General features: G+C 53.6%; 1 protein-coding gene across 1 annotated transcript in view; it reads right to left on the bottom strand.

The window, feature by feature from the left end:
- Positions 1-9,579: 9,579 nt before the first annotated feature.
- Positions 9,580-20,242, bottom strand: part of LOC135273017 (transcription elongation regulator 1-like protein) — a 50,276-nt gene continuing 39,613 nt past the window's right edge. Inside the window, exons 4-5 of the mRNA XM_064371836.1 lie at positions 10,117-10,305; positions 9,580-9,761 (exon numbers count right to left, since the gene is read on the bottom strand). Coding sequence (XP_064227906.1) covers positions 9,580-9,761; positions 10,117-10,305 — 371 coding nt within the window. The remainder of the gene's footprint in view (positions 9,762-10,116; positions 10,306-20,242) is intronic.

Here is a 20,242-nt window from a genome sequence, read left to right as displayed (position 1 = left end):
TTCTCAAAGGATGAGTGTGTGCCCACACTCCTGTAGGCCAGTAGCTTCAGTTCACCAGCCTCCCCCAGTTCCTACCTTTTAACAGCAAACGATTCATTCTGGAGATGGGGCGCTTTGCCAACCACAGCCCTGGAGCCAGAACTGCATGGGGACAGGCTCCTCATTCTGAGCCCAGAATTAACTTCCCAAGGCCCAAGGCCCTGGTGTTGTTCATCCTGACCCTGATCTTGGGGCTGTCTGGGCCTCACGTTCAAGCTACTTTTGGCAGATCTCCCTGTCAACCCAGACCTCCATCCGGCCCTGTCCACTCCCACCCCGAACCTCCCTCCCTCCCTCCGGCCCCATCCACTCCCACCCCGAACCTCCCTCCCTCCCTCCAGCCACGTCCACTCCCACCCTGAACCTCCATCCTTCCCTCCGGCCCCGTCCACTCCCACCCTGAACCTCCATCCGTCCCTCCGGCCCTGTCCACTCCCACCCTGAACCTCCATCCATCCCTCCGGCTCCGTCCACTCCCACCCTGAACCTCCCTCCCTCCCTCCGGCCCCGTCCACTCCCACCCTGAACCTCCATCCGTCCCTCCAGCCCCATCCACTCCCACCCTGAACCTCCATCCCTCCCTCCGGCCCCGTCCACTCCCACCCTGAACCTCCATCCATCCCTCCGGCCCCATCCACTCCCACCTGAACCTCCATCCCTCCCTCCTGCCCCGTCCACTCCCACCCTGAACCTCCAGCCAGCCCCGCACACTCTCATCCTCAACCTCATCCCTCATGTCCACAGGCCACCTTCTTCCTTCGCTCAGTGAAGACCTGATGAACACCCACCACACACTGCACGGTCCCATGGCCCGAGGCCAGCTAAGAAGCTGCAGCACTTCCCAGTCATGGCCCCATTCTCAGCACAATCATCCTATAAAACTCCACCCTGGTCCCTGTGCCTGCCTAGCGGGCATCATGGCCAAGGTGTCCAAGGGGAACGGTGGCCCTGATGACAAGGGAAGCCTGAGGGAACCTGAAGAGCAGCCGGGGGCCGGGGCCTCCTCCTGCTCCTTGGTTCACAGTAAAGCAGGGAGTCGCTTTCACAACAGCCACTGCTTCCAAAAGCCCTTTGTTTAACGCCCAGATGCCATCCAGGCCCTGGATCCGGGCCTTGGTGGGAAATGTTAGAGCTGTGAGAATGACAGGAAGGCCTCCATGTCCCCAGCATGGAGGCCACATTCATTATGAACTTGAGAGAGGTCAAGTCACAAAGCAAACCAGGCTGATCTCTCTCTCTCTCTGCCCTCCTTGGCTCTGAGGGCCACACTCCAGCCACCAGCCACACCTGGTGCCCAGTATCTTCCCGTAGCCTCGCTTCTCTCGCACAGACCAACAGCCTCTTCCTGCGATGCCCTAGACTCTCTCTGCCTTGGCCTGTGTCTGGCTGGAAGGCCATCTTGGCCTAGTTCAGGGCAGGCAGCAACACGGGGAATGAGAGCCCCATGCTGCCCTCACATACATGCAGCTGGGAGTGATTGAAAAAAGGATCGCTTTGCTCCTTGAATGAGACACTCTGAAAATGCACTAGGCTTTCTGCTCAAGTCCCCAGCAGAGGAGCCCCCAGTGCCATGGGTGTCCCGCCCGGCACAGCTGAGCCCCCAGTGCCATGGGTGTCCCACCCGGCAGAGCTGAGCCCCCAGTGCCATGGGTGTCCCGCCCGGCACAGCTGAGCCCCCAGTGCCATGGGTGTCCCGCCCGGCAGAGCTGAGCCCCCAGTGCCATGGGTGTCCCGCCCGGCAGAGCTGAGCCCCCAGTGCCATGGGTGTCCCGCCCGGCAGAGCTGAGCCCCCAGTGCCATGGGTGTCCCGCCCGGCAGAGCTGAGCCCCCAGTGCCATGGGTGTCCCGCCCGGCACAGCTGAGCCCCCAGTGCCATGGGTGTCCCGCCCGGCAGAGCTGAGCCCCCAGTGCCATGGGTTTCCCGCCCGGCAGAGCTGAGCCCCCAGTGCCATGGGTGTCCCGCCCGGCACAGCTGAGCCCCCGGTGCCGGTGTCGCACCTGGAGAGAGGTTCCTTCGGCTCCCATCACAGTCCCCTCAACCATGCTCACTATTTCACCTTCCCAAACAGAGACTCTGTCCTGGTTAAACACTGACTTTCCATTCCCCTTACCCCATCCCTGGCGACCACCCTTCTACCTATCTCTGAATCCGATGGGGGATGTCAGATAAGCGGAATCCTACAGGCTTGTTTCACTGACCGTCGTGTCCTCAAGGCTCATCCATGCAGGTGCCAGCACTTCCTGCTTTTTCACGGCTGAATAATATTCCACTGTATAGATATGCTGCATTTTCTTCACCTATACACCCATCAATGGATGCCTGGATCGCTTCCACCATTTGTGGAATAATGAATAATGCTGCTATGAACGTGGGTGTGCAGATATCTGTTTGAGACCCTGATTTCAACTGCTGAATCACATGGTCATCCCACACGTAACTGTCTGAGGACCTGCCACAGTTTTCCACAGCTGGAGCTACTCTGAAGCACCCATGTTGCTTTAGGGATGTTTGCTCAAAGCAACTCCCACGCAGTCTCTAGAAATTTAAGCACAGAGAGCAAAATGTCAGCTCTCTCCCGCCCAGACCCCTGGACGAACACGGGGCTGCATGCTCCTGAACACAGGCCATCCTCCCCTAGGGCGTGGATCTCATTCAAATAGACCAAAAGGAGTCTATTTGTGTGTTGGGACCGGAAGATTCTCCAGTGTGAGCTGCACACCAGCTGTCTCCAACATGCGTCCATCAGGGACCCCTCCTCCACCAAGTCCTGAACCGCATGTCACTCTCACCGCGTCTGACTGCCACCCATCCTGGATACTGTTTCCAACAGTGCTGTTACCACAAACTAAGCCCAGTGGCCTGGCTCGGGAAGTAGCTGCTCCTCCTGCCGCAGTGAGTACGCTCTGACAATGGCCCGTCTGTGGCTGCAGCAACACGGTCTGCACAGCGACCTTCCTCCCTGCACGATGCTTTCATTAAAGCACCCATGGGTGGCTCCTTTCTCCCTCATCTGTCTGCAGACCAAGTACTTCCCCACACTCCTTCCAGGGGCGCTTCTAAAGCTGGCAGCACGTACCGCCGTGTGCCCAAGTGGGGCCCTGGCGCCTTCCCTGCTGGGCAGGGCACACACTCTCCCTGAGGGTCCTTGGCACAGCAGGTATATCTAGCCTCTCACAGGCTCTCAGGCTGTGCGTGCCAGGCCGGCATGGCTGAAGTTATCCCACGTCCCTTCAGCACCAGGAGCCCAGCCACCATCATAGCCACTGGGTTACTGATTTTAGCACAGCGGCTCTATAGACGGACAGAAATTATGGCTGGTGGGTGGGATTGACAATGGTACAGAAGAAAGAATTCCTGGGAAAGTCCTTTGCAAAGGATTGCTAAGTTCCAGCCTCACTCTGCCCTCCCTGGTATTGGGATTTAGGTTAACTGGCCTTCGACCCTGCCTCCCAGCTTTAAGTGATGGAATCGGCTGCCCGGGGTTCATAGGCCTTTCAGCTTGAAGGTTTTGGATTCTGGGAAATTTCAGTCCCTAAAGATTGTGGCGACTGGGGCCTGATCACCTCACTCTCTGTCTGAGCTTCCCCATTAGAGACTCCGGCTAATGTCGAGCTGACCAGCATGTTGAAGGCGGGTGATGTAGCGCTCGTCGTGCTGAAGGCTTCCTGGCGAAGTGTGTCTGTGTGTTGGGATTGGGCTGGGTGGGTGTGGGGTGAACATCTGCGAAGTAAGGGAGCCACCTCGGCACTGTCTCATAGAGAAGACAGAGAACTGTCCACCAACACCCCAGAACAAGGCTGAGGAGGGTCCTGACCACAGGGCACAGGTGGGACTGGATGCTATTCATTCAGCAGAGTCAACGAGAGGTAACTTTGTCCAAAGAATTGCTCTTGGCACCAGGGCCTCAGTGGCAAATAGATATGGGAGAACCCTGCCCCTGAGGGTCAACATGCCAGTGGGGGAGAGAAAATAGTCCAGAAACAGACACCGAAGAGAGCTGCAGGTGATGATAAACGCTGAAAAGCCAACGCAACGGTGAGGAGAAGGAGTTTGTTCCGGGAGCACCTCAGGATGGGAGGACTCGGTCAGGCCAAGTGCTGGAGCTGAGGCCTGACGGTGGAGGCCAGCACGTGCAGCCCCAGATGGGGAAAAGCGTCCAGGCAGAGGGCCTGGCAATTTGAAGGCCACAGGGCAGCCCTGGCCTCACAGATCAGGGAGCCACCCGCCGGCCAGCGTGGCTGAGTGTGTAAAGTGCGGTGCGGGCAGAGCCACACAGACAGCAGCCCCAGACTCCAGAGGAGCTGGGATTTGTTCTAAGCTCCATGGGAGGCAATCACTGGATTTTTTTTTTTAAAGTTGTAATTATTTATTTTTTATTTACTTATTTATTTTTAGGGATGGGATCTTGCTATGTTGCCCAGGCTGGACTCTAACTGCCGGGCTCAAGAGATCCTCCAGCTGCAGCCTCCCGGGTAGCTGGAACTACAGGTATGCCACTGCATCTGGCTCCTTGGGGGTTGCAAGCAAGGGCAGGTTTGCTCTGACAAAGGTCCTTGGGAAGTGAATTCCGGCTTCTCTGCAGAAAACAGGGCAGAGTGGAAGCAGAAACACTCGCGGGCGCTGGGGTCCATAGATCTTGTTGGTCTGGACCAGGCAGGTGGGCGAAGAGAGGCAGAGTCACTGTGGACTCAGCGTAGGTCGGGAGGAGGATGGCAATGCCGCGGGGCTGGGCGGGAGGCATCAGGCAAAAGGAGGCGTCAGGGTGACCTCTGGAGCGAGGCGTGAGCTCCCGGGCAGATCCCGGCCAAGTACTGAACTGGAGAGTCTTTGTGGCAAGGGGTGAAAAAGGTTTACGTGAAAGACCACAGGAGAGGCAGGTGTTTTTCTTCTGATTTCTATAAACAGAAGCATGGGTTGGGGCATCAATACTTCCTTATAGAGAGGTGAGGCTTGAGGGGTACATTGGGAAGCGGAGGAGGTTGCATCCACCAACCCGGAGCTCCAGCGCGAGCAGAGGCTGAGCTGGAGGCAGGCCTCATTCTTATCCATGGAGCCCTGGGGGAGAGGAGGCGCCAGGCTGGAGAGTTCTGTGCAGATGCCCCAGGTGGCACCAGCAGGGTGTGACTCCTGAGAGGATGGTGCTTCCAGGAGGAAGGAGGGGACAACTGAGTCTGATCTTTCAGGTGGCAGGATAAGTCCTCCATTGGCAGAGGGGACAAGGCATCATATGACTTCATACAAACAAATGCTGCACAAAAGTGAGTGTGATGGTACCACCACTGCACATGCCAGCAGGGACGACTTTACAGAAAGCACATGTCTCAGCGAAAAGGCTGAGAATAATCCACCCACTGTGTAAACATTTATGTGAAATTAAAAAAAAAACACTAACGTATGCAGGATGTTGTCTAGAGATAATGTATATGCATGTGGTAAACATATTTTTTAAAAAACAGCAAAGGAATGATTGGCACATCTTCAGGGGAGTAGCCACCTGTGGGGTGAGCGGGAGGTGAGGCTGGGGGCAGGGGCTGGGGGACTGGAAACAGGGAGTTTCTTAGGCTCAGAGGGAGGCGCTGGTGTCTGTTGTATCAGCATTCTCTTCACTGGACATGGCCTCATCCATGCTGTGGTGTACATGATCTATTTCCATACTTTCCCTTCAAAGAGAGGGTGAATTGGAGCCAACAGCGGAGATGGCTGAGGTAGTTAAAGTGCAGGGTGTTTCTCAGGGACGGCAGCAGGGATCGGAGCGACTCAGAAAGAACACGAGGTCCCAGGAGCATCGTTTTCTAGACGATTGAGCCAGACTTTGCTCGTAGGAGTGATTCCCCGTGAAAGCAGCTCTGCCCTTTGGAGCCCAACAACGGGGCCTCCATTTAGGAAAGTCCGCACCTTCCGCGCCTCAATGTGACAGCACCAGCTCAGAGATCGTAGCTGCATTCTCAATAAGAACTCACTTACCACGGGCCACAAACTGCGCAAAGGGGTTCTGTCGCTTGTTTAAATCCAGTAAGTTCTCCACTAAAGGCAACACGATCCCTCCGTTAGAAATGAACACGTCTTTCCCGCACCAGCCCAGTGGGTTTCAGGAATCTCGAGGTTTAAGCAATTATGCCGCTACAGAAATTTTGTCTCTGAAAATCTTTAAAATGTTAATATGTATTATGACATTTTTTATTATAGTGGAGGAGGAAACAATTCCTGGATGATTTAAGAAAAGACCTTATTCCCAAATGTCTGAATGACTGTTGTTATAGAAGCTGTTTTAGCATCTGCAGATTTTGCTAATGAGGAAAGCCGACGGCCACATGAAAGGCTGCCTTGTAGAATTCTGGTGTGGAGACTTTCTGACTTGTTACGTAGCTTGGCCGGTAAGTTATTGTCAAAAAAGCAGTCACTTCCCAGCTGTTCTGCGGCGGGACAAAACGTTAAATTTACGCCATTAAGTTCTCGAAGCAAAGAACAGGTGGCAAATGGCTTCCCGGGCAGACGGCCCTTTTCATGTCTGTGTGTGGTAGTTACCTGCTCCACCAGAGACCGAAAGTACTCACTCATCTTTCACTCTTCTCACCTGACACTTCAGTCACGGTGGGCCGAGTTTTAAAAAGAAATACCGTCTTTCTTAGGAGAAGAATCACTTTGGTCAGGTGAGGTGCCTCCTGCCTGTAATCCCAGCACTTGGGGAGGCCAAGGCGGGCAGATCACTTGAGGTTAGGAGTTCGAGACCGGCCTGGCCAACATGGTGAAACTCCATCTCTACTAAAAATACAAAAACTTAGCCAGACGTGGTGGCTCACACCTGTAATTCCAGCTACTAGGGAGGCTGAGGCAGGAGGATCGCTTAGACTCGGGGGACAGAGGTTACAGGGAGCCAAGATCACACCACTGCACTCCAGCCTGGGTGACAGAGCGAGACTCCGTCTCAAAGGAGAAAAGTTCTGTGAGTGAGTGGAGCAGGAGCAGGCTGCGCCTGGCCTGTCAACGTGCCACAGGGAGCGTGGTCCCTGGAGTCGGGAATTGCTGTACTGGGTGCGGGCAGGGCGGGGATGGAAAGACACAACCCCCGCTGGTGACCTGCAGCCTGGCAGCGGCCAGCCGGGTAAACAGACCCCTGTGAAGCGGAGGCCAAGGGACACCTCATCCCATGGGAGGGCAGCAGGGACCAGCCGTGCCACCCGTGCTGTCACCACTCTGAAAAAGAAGCCCGGTTCGTGGCTGAATCTGAAGCTGGTCACGGGGCTCTTTAAGTGTGAGGTGGCATCTTACTTAAGCTGAATCTCCTGCAAGGCACCTAATTCAGTGCGGTCTTTATGACTGTGGGTTCTTTCCAACACAGAGCCTTCTTCCTTCAGGGTCAGGCTATGGCCCGTGACCTCTCCCAAATGAGCTCATCCGCGCCCCCAGACAGCTTTTCAGGGTGTCTTAAGTGGAGTTCTAGTAATACAAACCCAGGATTCTCCACAGAGCCACTGCCTACACTTTGGGCCAGACAACTCTCCACCACGGGGGCTGCCAGGGGTTGGAGAATTGTGGCATCTTCCCCGGCTTCTACCCACCATGCCCCAGGAGCAACCGTCACGTCACGACAACCGAAAAGCATGGACAGTCACACTGCCGAACGTCCTCTGGGCTGCAGTCGCCTCCAGTTGGGGACTGTGGAGCTACAGGGAGCTCTGACGTTACTGACTTTCCTATCAAAGCCAAGGATGTGAGCGAAACAGTCAAGCTCATTTACATAAAGTGGGAGTCATCTTCCAAATAAAAACAGGATTCTCCTTCTGTAGATAAGTGAAACATCACATCCTTCTATAAAATCGTTTGAATGTAAAGCGAACTTTGGAGTGAGCTGCGTCCTTAAGTCCATCGGCACCTGCTTCGCACCGATGTCCTTCTATTTCCTCTCCCCAAGGTGGGGGCCACTCCCTCCACGGGATGGCTCATCCTCGTCCTGCCCCTGCCCAGTTCATCTATTTTAAGGGGTGCCAGAAATTTCCTAGGGGGCTGCCTAGGCATTGACTGAGACTGCCCATCAGAAGAGCCGACGCCTTGCTCCCCCTCATTCTGTGGGGCTCTTGCAGGGTGTTAGAAAACAGCCCAAACGGCCCTGAGAGGCCAGCTCTCTATCCCTCAATCTCCATCAAGTCTTGGTTTTCAGAAAGTACCCCAGGGAAACGTTAGGATGGTTTTCTTTGTGGGCACAGCAGCCTCGCTCACATGTCCAGAGGAGGCCGCCAGGACAGCACCGCCAGGCACCCCGCTTCCCGATGGAGCCCTCACCGGGGTGCCCCTGGCAGCACGGCACCCACTCGTGAGGCCTGGGGCGAGCCACGCTGCTCACAGCCCAGACCTGCTCATGGCCGGTCCAGACTCCGCCTCCTGATGGCACTTCAACCTGCACCTCCTCCTGTGGGGCAGGGTTTCCAGGTCGGGTGGGTCAATGCCAGCCCGGGGAAGGCAATTTTAGGAGCTGCCTTCTGAGTAACACCCCTTTCATCTTCCTGCCAGCCCATTTTTCCAGTCGTCTACAGGACAGATAACGGCGCTGCTTGTCTCGTTCTGACTGAGTGCGCATGATAGCAGATTTGATCATGGAGCCTTATGAAAGCAAACGTGCCTAATTGTTATGTCACCTCATAAATCACGTAAGAGATACGGAAAGTGCGGCTGCCCCTGAGGTACACGGCTTGTGGCGCTAAGATTCATTTTCTCTGAAAACAGTGAGTTACCCTTAATACATGTCAACGGACTGGTAGGTTTAACCAAATTCTTGACACAGCCGTAATTTATGTTCCACACCGAGATTATCCATGTGTTTTATTTATTTTCTCCATCACACCCTAAACGCATGTTCACTGACATGCTGAAACAGAAATACGATTTTGATCTTGAGAACACAATATCCTGCTTATCAACGAATTCATCAAGCCAACATAGAAACAGCCAACGCCGAAGGTCCGTGGTTGAAAAAGCCCGTATCAGATTTACCAGCAACCAAGTCCGTATGAACCGTACACACTCCAGAAACTGGAAAGCAGTGGAACAAGCATTTGTCTTCGACCATAAACCCGTATGTATATAGTTATGTGTGTGTGTGTGTCTACGCAGTCTAGTGATACATTTCCTGCCACTGATAATCTAGCAATTAATGATAGTAACACAATCTTCCACAGACTTCTCTTCAAGTTTTACCATCTCACGTGAAAAACTAAAACCAAAATAAGAGAGTAAATCCTGAACTCCTGAGAGTTGGCACTGCCAGTCCAAATTAATGGAGCTGTTGTTGCTGAGTTTGGACAAGCAGGCATTTCACAAAGATGTCTGGGCCCCGACGCGTGCAGGGTACACTCAGCAGACAGACACTTGTGCCTGTGAACATGTAGGGACAGCAGAGCTGCACACGGGACCCAGGGCCTCCCATCCACTCCACGTGCCTCATCAATGCATCTTATACTTCTCAGGACACCACGACGGCCACCCTCCCAGCCCCTGCCCTGAGGACTTCTCAGAAAGGAAGCACATCCGCTACATAGATGAGTTCAGATGTTTCTGTGTCGTCCCAAGCCTCTGGTACTCCAGGCTGTCATGACAGTGGGACCCCAGCCCCTGTGTCCCGCACAGGGCCAGAAGGCAAGCCAGGTATGTGGCCTGTGGGGGTCGGCGCACAGCTCGGCTCTGGGCTCACGCACCGGGCTCTGCTCCAGCATGCGGCCGCCATGTCCTGCACAAGAAAATCACAGCATCCTGGGGCTCTTGCACTCCCCGGATACATGCATGACCCCCTATGTTCCAGTTAGTAAAGAGAAGTCTCAGGTCCTCAAACGGAACCTTTCACCGTGGCTTTATGGCAGGAAGTGCCAGGGTGGACCTGACCAGGTTGGTCAGTGGAGTCAGGTGCATTTGCTGGGTCTGAAGTCAAGCAAAGCCCAAACGACCCCAGCCCAATGCTTCCCCCTCATCCAGAGCTGGGCTTCGTGTCCCACAGCACCTGGGCCCAGGCCAGTGGCATCTAACCAGGAAGCCTCCGTGCACACGCGAAGGCAGTGCCGGGCATCGGGACCGCGCTCTGAGCCTACCTGAGAAGGGGGACGTCCGGAGGGGTATTTTGATGGGCGCCAAGGTCAGGAAGTGGCGCGGCTGCACGCTGGAGGGGGACGGGCCCCGGAGGCTCTCAGGGTCCACGGAGACCACGGCGGCGGCGGCAGCAGCAGTGGTGATGGCGATGGCGGGGCTGCTGGTCGGCTTGAGGCTGTTATGGCAGCCACCTGCGGAAGAGGGACGCAGAAGGTCAGCAAGGGGATGCCCGGGGCCACAGGTGACAGATGCCCATCTCACTACAGCAAGATCTCAGCCCCCAGAAAGCAGGTGAGGAGGGCACTACCCCTCTTTAATGGAAGCCCACAGTATGTGCCAGCATCTGCAGAACAAGTGTTTGCCATGAGCTCTCCATCTGTCAAGTGCTGACATGCACCCTGCACACACACAGGGCCATGTGATGCTCAGTGAGCCGCAAGGCTTACATCACCAGGGACGAGCCAGGACCCAGGTGCCTTACAGAGAAGCCACTTGACCCTGGTGCCCATGTGTTAAGTACCTAATCAGAAATGATCCCAGGACTGCCACAGAAGACAGTAGGGGTGGTCTGGAAGAAGGGGCAGCTGTGGCCAGGGTGAAGAGAGGTTTCCAGAACGCACAGGCTCAGCTGCGCCCTGCAGGGGGTGGCGGTCACCTGACCAGTTGCTGCGGGGGAGAGACCCACACCCAGCGCAGCACGGGTCACTCCTGGGAGTCAGGCTGCAAGCTTGGAATCTGGAAGCGTCTGAAAGTTCGCTTCTCACTCTGCGTTTTCATTGAAACATTCTTTCTTTTAAAAGACTCCTCAGTTCCCCAAATAAATGTGGTTTCTAAGAAGAATTTTGTAGGTGGCGTTTTATGTGGATGGTGAAAGCTTAGTCTGGCCAGCTCTGGACAGCAATTGGAAACATGTTCTAACAACCTTGATAGAATTCACCACTCTTGGTCTGGCACGTCCTGTCCTGTGTGACCCATCCACCTGCCCAGTGCCTTAGGAAACAGGTGTAGAAGGAGGAGCTGGAAATATCAGTGAAAGCTGGAAATATCAGTGAAAGCCGGGCGGCTGCATGAAGGATGGTGCACCAGGCATAGGATGGTCAGCAGTCACTGTGGTCACATCAAGGAAGATCGTTAGTGCCACAGTGGATGGCTCATGATCCAGTAAGTACATAAAACAAGTTAAAAGTCGTATACATTCCTACAACGTATCGTCATTCAGTCACCCAGGCTTTATTAAGCTGACAAGTGCCAAGCACTTTCTAGCTGTAGCTCTTCGGGACAGAGCAGTGAACCAAACACTGGGAAGGCTGGTCTTCAGGGAGGGTTCCTCGTGCGTAGGAAAGTGGCAGGGTGCACATTCTTCTTGTTGATTTTCTGCACCTTCCAGTCTGGTGGGCATGGTGGGAAAGCAGGGAGAGGGCGTCTAGCCTTGGTGCGTGGGCCTCAATTGTGCCTGGGGTGGCCAGGAAAGTCCTCCCTGGGAAGCGACAAGTAACAGTCTGCATGAGGTGAGGCACCCCGCTGACCCCTGGGGAAGGAGCAGGCGTGCAAAGGTCCTGTGGCCGGTGCCCATGTGGTGCCTTCCAGGAGCAGCGAGGAGACCAGCAGGGCTGGGGAGCAGCGTAGAAGGAGCAGAATACGGGAGATGAGGAAGTGCAGGCTGCGGGGCAGCCAGGCTTTGTCGGCAGACGCGGGACACAGGTGTGGGGTGACTTAGGTTTTACTCCGAGTGAGGCGAGCCACGGGAGGGAGCAGAGCCTGCGGAGTCTCATCTGAATGTCCTCATCCTGCCTGCCTTCTGGGAACAGACAGGCAGGGGACCGCGTTTGTTTCCGGATGGGCTCAGTGCCACACCTACTGAGTCCCCATTTCAAGGAAAACATCCAGACGAGAGCTAGAGATTTGGAAGCATATAGAAGGTATTCAACACTGTGATGTCAGATGTGGTTAAAAAATAGAAGAAAGTCGTGATAATGAACATATCTAGATGGCAGAATTATGACTGATTTTCTCTCCTTTTTTTCTGAATTGCCTATGATGGGCCTATGCAGATATTTTAAATTAAATATAATTTGTTATAGAACAGTTTTTGGTTTACAGAAAAACTGGGTAAAAAGTAGAGCGAGTTCCCTAACAGACCCCTCCGCAGCCGCCTCGCCGTGAACATCTGGCACGAGCGCCATGTGTTCGTTAGAATTCACGAGCTGATGCACCACCTCATTACTCCTACGCACACGGTGTTCACGGGGGCTCCCGCTTTGTGCCGCGCATTCTGTGGGTTTGCACACAGGCACTGTAGGGTCACACGGGGCATCTTCACAGCCCTAAAGCTCCCGTCCTCCGCCTGTCCACCCCTCCCTCCCTGCAGCCCCTGGCAGCCGCTGGTCTTTCTACAGCCTCTCCAGCTTTGCCTTTTCCGGAAGGCTGTTCGGTTGGAAGCAAACACTATGTAGCCCCTTCAGACTGGCACCTTCCACTTGGCAGCGTCCATTTAAGGTCCCTCCACGTCTTCTCAGGACTTGTTCGCTCATTTCTTTCTATTGTTGAATGATACTCCACTTTCAGGAGGTGACGCAGTTTAGAAGCACGATTGTTGGATGTTACGGTAAGAGTGTGTTTTGTTTTTTAAGAAACTGCCAGGCGGTTTTCCACAGTGGCCGTGCCACGTTGCACCCCCGCCAGCAGTGAACGAGAGTTCCTGCTGCTCCACAGCCTCACTGGCACTTGGCAACGTCAGTGCTCTGGAGTCGGCTGTTCTAAAAAGTGTGTCACGGAATCTACCTGTTGCCATGGACAGATCTGAAGTCGGAAAAAACAAGCACTATTCAAAATGTGTCATCTTGACAATAGAACACCTTAGAAAATTTATAAGACACAGTAACGATGTGGTTAAAAATGTCCCTCCTGACCTCTCCAACAGAACACAGCCCATCTTTTGTTATACTGCAGTTTTCTGGCCTGGTTGTGTTGGAAACATATCACAATCACAGCAGATGCATCACTTTTTCATGAGATGCTACAAAACGAACGCTTCCTTTATCATGAAATGGCCTTCAGAAGTCCCATCCTAAACCACAGCCTTGTATGCCAAGGAAGGGACACGCCACATTCATTTGCCATATTCCGTTAGCCACCCCCTCATAACAGGTGCCGTTCTGATAGGTGACCACTACATCCACAACCCTGCCTGCAGACAGCTGCGCTCCTGCCTTTATCACTCTGCAGTAGGCTGCAGGGTCCACACAGTGTCAGCATGTGGGTGTGCGTGCACACTTGCACTATGTAAGCACACCCCACACGCACACACCACGCAGTGTGAGGAGGGAATTCTGCGTGTTTTGATGCACTGGAGAGCCCTACACAAATGTGCTCACAGCGGTTCCCCGTCCCCGGGATCGCTGTCTGCATGCTGCCTCCCAATAGCTGTTTCCACTGGAGTCTGACCCCTTGCTTGCCTTGCTGAGTGCACCTCTGCGTGAGCACAAAAGTTAAAGTCCTTTCCGGGAAGCTGTTTCCAGTTGACGAAGGAAAAGATGATATCAGAATGACCTGGGGGAGTTTTTCAAACCCCAGGAACCACTGGAAGCTCCAGAAGGGCAATGGATGAGTGGCAGGGAGGGAGGGAGGGAGGGAGAGAGGGTAGGAGGGAGGTCTGCAAACATGCAAAGCCCGTCAGGCCACTGTAACATCTCCCCTGCACCCCTGCCCAGTGCCCGAGTCCTGCCCACCCAGAAGCCCTCCCTAGTCTCAGCCCAGGCCGACCTTCCTGCCAGGGACGCTCCGACCGTCACCCTGAAGCTCCTTCTACCCAGCAGAGAAGGGTCAGCGGCAACACACTCTGCCCTCGCCACTCAGCAGCCCTGCCGGAGCATGGGTGCATGGGTGCACAGGTGTGGTGATCAGGCCGGAGCTGTGGGCTCCCAGGTCGGGGGTCGGGGAGCTGGGCAAGACCCCCCACCCACAGGAAAGAAAGGTCAGACCGCTACAGGGTGTGATACAGGTGCAAACAGATAAGAAAAGCCATTCAGGTTGGTACTTAGTACACAGATTGGTACCTGAGGAGTTCGGTTCCTGATTCACAGCCCGAGAGTGATACGTCGGGCTTGAACTGGAGGCAGCACTGGGCAGGTCTCAGGGTGCAGCTGCGTCCCCACACCAGGCTCATGCTCAGCCAGGCATGGCAGGCTCGCCGGAGCAGCAGGGAAAGGCTTGGGCCCTAGGGCCACTCACGCCCCCAGCACATCTGCACCCTTGGCCCGGGGGCACCTTCATTCTCAGCTCTCATTATCTGAGGCCTTGGGCGGAGGTCCTCCAGGCGCCTGTGCTGAGACCTCCTTGTTGGAGGACAGGGGCGAGAACGTAGAGCCAGCTCCACGCTCTGACTCAGTTCCCAGGGCATTCCCACTCCAAGTCCTTCCCAGCTCCACGACTTCAGGGCCCGTAAAACTGCAGGCGTCTTTTGTTCCGGGATCCCTGACAGTGGAGGACCCCATGTCTGCGTCTGCAGCCGTGTAAGTCACTCTGGCTCTAGACCTATGTGCTGGTCAGTAGGGGAAAGAGAACGGGGAGTGGGCACGTGCTCCGACTTCAGACTCTCACCTGTCCCAGCCCAGCACGAGACCCCGGCTTCGTGCCTTTGGTCTTGGGGTGTTGCTTTAATGGCTCCTCTGAGGCTCTGCAGCCCAGTTCTGCCTCTCGGCTCACTCTCAGCCCCTGAGAGAATGAGTGCCCTGCCCGGAGCTTCCCCTAAAGGCCCCGTATCCACACGGGCTGCCAGACCTCCCAGGGGAGGCCAGGGAGCCCCAAAGATCTGTGTGGGTGAGGCTCTCCCTTCCCTCTCTGTGAAGTGTTGCTGACCACACAGCACATGCCATCAACGTGGGCTGTGCTGTGAGCATGTGACCTGAAAACCTCTGTGTGAAATGCAGCGTGTCACGGTGAGATGGGGGGACTGCGAACCTTTTTAGAGAAAGGTCTACCGTGGTACACAATGCTCCCAGCATTGCTGTCGTCATCAAGAAGACAAGACCAAACTTCACGATCTCGGTGAGAAGCCACCTCATAAATTTTTTTTTAATGATCTCAATCTCTTGTTTGAAACGAAGATGGCCGTTAACGATGAGTGAAAAAGTGACTAAAGGTGTGTTAAAAGAAATAGATACTAAGCTGAGAGTGGCTTGTATATGAAAGTGCGAAAATATTTTCATCACTATGTAATGTTGTTGCACAAAGTCATGGGTCAACTAAATAGAAAAATAAATAAGTAAACCTTCTTATTGCCTCTTCAAAAACAAAAAACCTTGAAAGTATAGCTCTTAACCTGCTCAGAGATCATATGGTTGCGTGTGAACATTTTTAACACCGATCCAGTCACAAAGTCAGCTGAATGATATCACTGAAGATAGAAAGTTAATAATCATACCGACAGAATGAGTCACATAATGGTAGATGAGGTTGAAAGAAGAGGTCCTGGTGTGACTGTAAGACTTCTGCCTGGCTCCCGGCCCTTGTGAAGTGTGAGGACAACCATCAGACTTGAGCACCCGCAAACCTCAGAGACGACGCAGATTCAGTTCCCGACCACCGCAATAAAGCGAATGTTGCCGTAAAGCCAGTCAAGTGAACTGTTTGGTTTTCCAGTGCGTACCAAAGCTATGTTTACACTACACTGTAGTCTGTTGAATTATGTCCAAAAAATGTACACGCCTTAATTTAAAAGTAGTTTATTGCCAAAAAACATTAGAGCTCCTCTGAGCCTTCAGTGAATTGTAACCGTTCTGCCAGTGGAGGGTCTTGCCTCGATGTTGATGGCTGCTGACTGATCAGGGTGGTGGTTGCTGAAGGCTGGCATGGCTGTGGCAATTTCACAAAAGAAGACAAAAGCAGTTTGCTACGTTGATTGAATGCTCCTCTCAGGAAAGACGTCTCTGTAGCATGCAATGGTGTTTGACAACGTCTTAGCCACAGTAGAACTTTCAAAATCAGAGTCAATCCTCTCAAACCCCGCTGCTGCTTTATCAATGCAGCCTATGAAATATTCTAAATCCTTTGTTGTTATTTCAACAATGTTTACAGCATCTTCACCAGGAGTCGATTCCATCTCAAGAAACCACTTTCTGTGTTCACCCATACGAAGTAACTCCTTATGTGTTACAGTTTTATTTGTGACTTCAATAATCCAGGCACATCTTCAAGCTCCACTTCTAATTCTAGTTCTCTTGCTGTTTCCACCACATCGGCAGTTACTTCCTCCAGAGAAATCTTGAACCCCTTGAAATCATTCATGACGGGTGAAATCAACTTGATCCAGACCCTCATTAATGCTGGTATTTTGACCAGAATTATGAATGTTCTTAATGGTGTCTAGAATGGAGACTCCTTTCCAGAAGGTGTCCATTTATTTTTACCAGATGCATCAGAGAAATCACTATTAATGGTAGTTACAGCCAAATATATATATATATATATACATATATATCCACAAAACATATCTCTTAAATAGTAAGACCTGAAAGTTGAAATGACTCCTTCATTCAGAGGCTGCAGAATGGATGTTGTGTCAGCAGGCATGAAAACAACACTCATCTCATCCCATTAGAGCTCTGTGTGAGCAGGTGCGTTGTCAATGAGTAAAAACGTTATGGGATCTTTGGGGTGCTGCTTTTCTGGCCGGAAACCTCTGTGGCTGGTGGCACCTTTGCCTGAATTCCTATCTTGAGTCCAGAAAGAATGAGGAACAGACAAGTGGAGGGTGAACAAGACAAAGAGGAGCTTTATTAAGCATTAGAACAGCTCAGAGGCTCTCAGCAGAGAGGAGGCCCTGGAGTGGGTGGCTCCTTTCCACAGGCAGATCATCCCGATGAGTGTTCAGCTCTAGCAGAGAGGGTAGCTTCTGTCTGTAGCTGGTCAACTGGATATCTGCAGCTCTCAGCAGAGAAGAGGCTCTGGAGAGGGTAGCTCCTGTCTGCAGCTGGTTGTCCCTACATCTGCTGCTCTCTGCAGAGGACAACTCCTCTCTGCAGCTGGTTGACCCTATGTCTGCTGCTCTCTACAGATGATAACTCCTCTCTGCAGCTGGTTGCCCCTACGTCTGCTGCTCTCTGAAGAGGATAACTCCTCTCTGCAGCTGGTCGTCCTGGCATCTCTCTGTCCTCTGCTCTGCTGTGGCTGAGTCTGGGGCTTTTATAGGTCTCAGAGGGGAGGAAGTGCCTGCCAATTGGACCATGGGTGGCCATGAGTGGGCCTGGAAAAGGCTTCTTACCTGGAGCCCACCCCTTCATGCCCAGGAGCCTATCTGCCTGCTGCCTCCACCCATGGGTGCCCAGGCCGCTCACACCCAGGGGTACCCACAGGCCAGTGCTGAGCTGCCACCAGCCCCATCTCAGCCTCCCACACATGCTCATTGGTGGCCAAAGCCTGGAGAGGCCGAAGCAGCAGGGCACTGTGCATCAGCACTGCCCTGAGCATGCACACACCTGGCTGGACTGCAACAGCACCCAGGCTTGGCCCCAATCCCACTCTAGGATCAGGGTGAGCACTGGGAGCAGGGAGAGGGCGGGCAGCAGGAGCAGATACCCACAAGCCTGGGCCCTGAGAGCACCGGGAGGCCCAGGCCCACAGCTGTGACCTCGGTGGCTGCAACTGAGCCTGGGGAGCTCCCACCCTGCCAACTCAAGGGGGGTCAGGGCTTCTGCCTGTCTCCAACTCTGCAAGGTGAGCAGACCCAGCTGTACGCTTCTCTGCATCTCCCCCTGCAGTGGTGGCAGCCCCTGCACAAGTGAACCCAATGCTCCTGGGGCCAGCCCCATGAGTCTTGGCTGCACCTTTGGATGGGTGCTCATGGGCTCCCAAGACATGGCAGGGAGTGAGGTCAAAGCTATGGCAGAGGCTCCAGGCCTTGGAGCAGGTCCTGCCCAACTGTGCAAGGTGGAGGTGACACAGTTGGCTTCCTAGGGACACGGGGCACAGGGGCGGCCTGGCCACCACTGATGCTCCCAGCACCGCTCCAGCTGCCCTGTCCACCTCTGCAGCTCTTAGCAGAGGGGAGGCCCTGGAGAGGGTAGCTGGGTGGGGGTCTCCAGGTCCTCACCAGGCCCGTGCTGGTGTCCGGGGCAGGGATGATGCCACTGTAAGTTCCCCCATGGTCCTGGTGGTCAGGGGTGGCCTGGGGCCTCCCATCACCCAGTTCACAACCCTGCCAGGGTGGGTGGCTCTGAGAGCAAATTGCAGGCCCTGGGCCTAGCTGCCAGGATTACCAGGCTCAGCAGTGGGAGCAGGCATTTCTGAGCTTGTGGGGGGCAAGGAAGGGGGATTCCCAGGTTCTAATACCACAGGAATGCCCTGCTCCACAGCCAGGCTTGGGCAGCTGCAGTGGCCCAGGGAGGGCTGGGCTCCTGCCTGCTCTGTGGAGTGGGAGACCCCACTGTGCCCTCCTGCTGCAGCTGCATCTTGGCAGCAGTCACTCTAGATGGGCCGCTGTTGCCATCCATAATATTTTGATAGGAATCCTTTTTTTTTTTTTCTGAGCAGGAGGTCTCAATAATGGGCTTTAAATATTCAGTGAGCCATGCTGTAAACAGATGTGCCATCACCCAGGCTTTGTTCCATTGATAGCACCAGGAAGAGTAGATTTGGCATCATTCTTAAGGGCCTTAGGATTTTTTTGAATTGGAAATTAGTCTTGCCATCAACTTACAGTCACAAGCTGCATTAGCCCTAACCAGATAGCCATCTGTCCTTTGAAGTTTTGAAGCCCGTCATTGACTTCTCCTCTATAGCTACAAAAGTCCTAGATGGCCTCTTCTTGCTACAGATGACTGTTTCGTCTGCATTGCAAGTCTCATGTCTACTGTGGCCTCCTTCGTCAATGCTCTTAGCTCGGTCCTCTGGAGAACTGGATGCGGCTTCTCCATCAGCACCTGCTCCTTCACCTTGCACGCTTACGTTATGGAGACAGCTTCTGTCCTTAAACCCCACGCACCAACCTCTGCCAGCTTCAAGCTTTTCTTCTGCTGCTTCCTCACCTCTCTCAGCCTTCACAGAGTTGAAGACAGTTAGCGCCTTGCTCTGGACCAGGTTTTGCTTAACGGAATGTTGTGCCTGGTTTGCTCTTCCATCCAGACCACTAAAACTCTCCCCACATCAGCAATGAGGCCGTTTCACGTTCCTATCTTTTTGTTGTCATTCTTCATTGGAGTAGCACTTTTAATTTCCTTCAAAGACTTTTCTTTCGCATTCACAGCTTGGCTGAATGTTTGGTGCATGACACCTAGCTTTCAGCCTGACTTGGCTTTCAATACGCCTTCCTCACTCAGCTTAATCATTGCTAGCTTTTGATTTAAAGTGAAACATGCCACTCTTCTTTTCATTTGAATACTTAGTCGCCATTGTAAGGCATTAATTGATATAATTTCTGTTTGTTTGTTTGTTAAGATGGAGTCTCGTTCTGTCACCCAAACTGTAGTGCAGTGGCATGATCTTGGCTCGCTGCAACCTCTGCCTCCCACAAGCAATTTTCCTGCCTCAGCCTCCCAAGTAGCTGGGATTACAGGGGCCTGCCACCACGCCTGGCACATTTTTGTATTTTTAGTATAGGTGGGGTTTCACCATGTTGGCCAGGCTGGTCTCGAACTCCTGACCTCCAGTGATCTGCCCACCTTGACCTCCCAAAGTGCTGGGATTATAGGCATGAGCCACCATGCCCAGCCTTAGATGATCGAATTTCAATATCGCTGTGTCTCAGGGAAAAGGGAGGCTCAAGAAGAGAGAGCAGGTTGGGGTACGGCCTGTTGGTGGAGCTGTCAGAACACAGAGGACATTTATCCATTAACCTCACCATCTTATATGGGTGTAGTTTATGGCACCCCAAAACAATCCCAATAGTAGCATCAAATATCACGGATCACAGATCACCCCAGCAGACACAGTAATAATAAAAACTCTGAAACACTGTGAGAGTGCCCAAAATGTAACAGAGCTATCAAGTGAGCACACACTGTTGGGAAAATGTCACCCACAGACTTGTTCCACACAGGATTGCCACAAGCCTTCAGCTCGTAAAAACACAACAGCAAGGCGGAAGAAAGGGAAGCACAATATAGCGAGGTGTGCCTGCACCTGCTGGGCATG

Source organism: Aotus nancymaae, unplaced genomic scaffold (genome assembly GCF_030222135.1).
Source record: "Aotus nancymaae isolate 86718 unplaced genomic scaffold, 86718_ANA_hifiasm-v0.15.2.pri h1tg000193l, whole genome shotgun sequence".
NCBI lineage: Eukaryota > Metazoa > Chordata > Mammalia > Primates > Aotidae > Aotus > Aotus nancymaae.
Note: the sequence above shows the minus strand (reverse complement) of the source record. Positions and strands in the feature narration are given on the sequence as shown.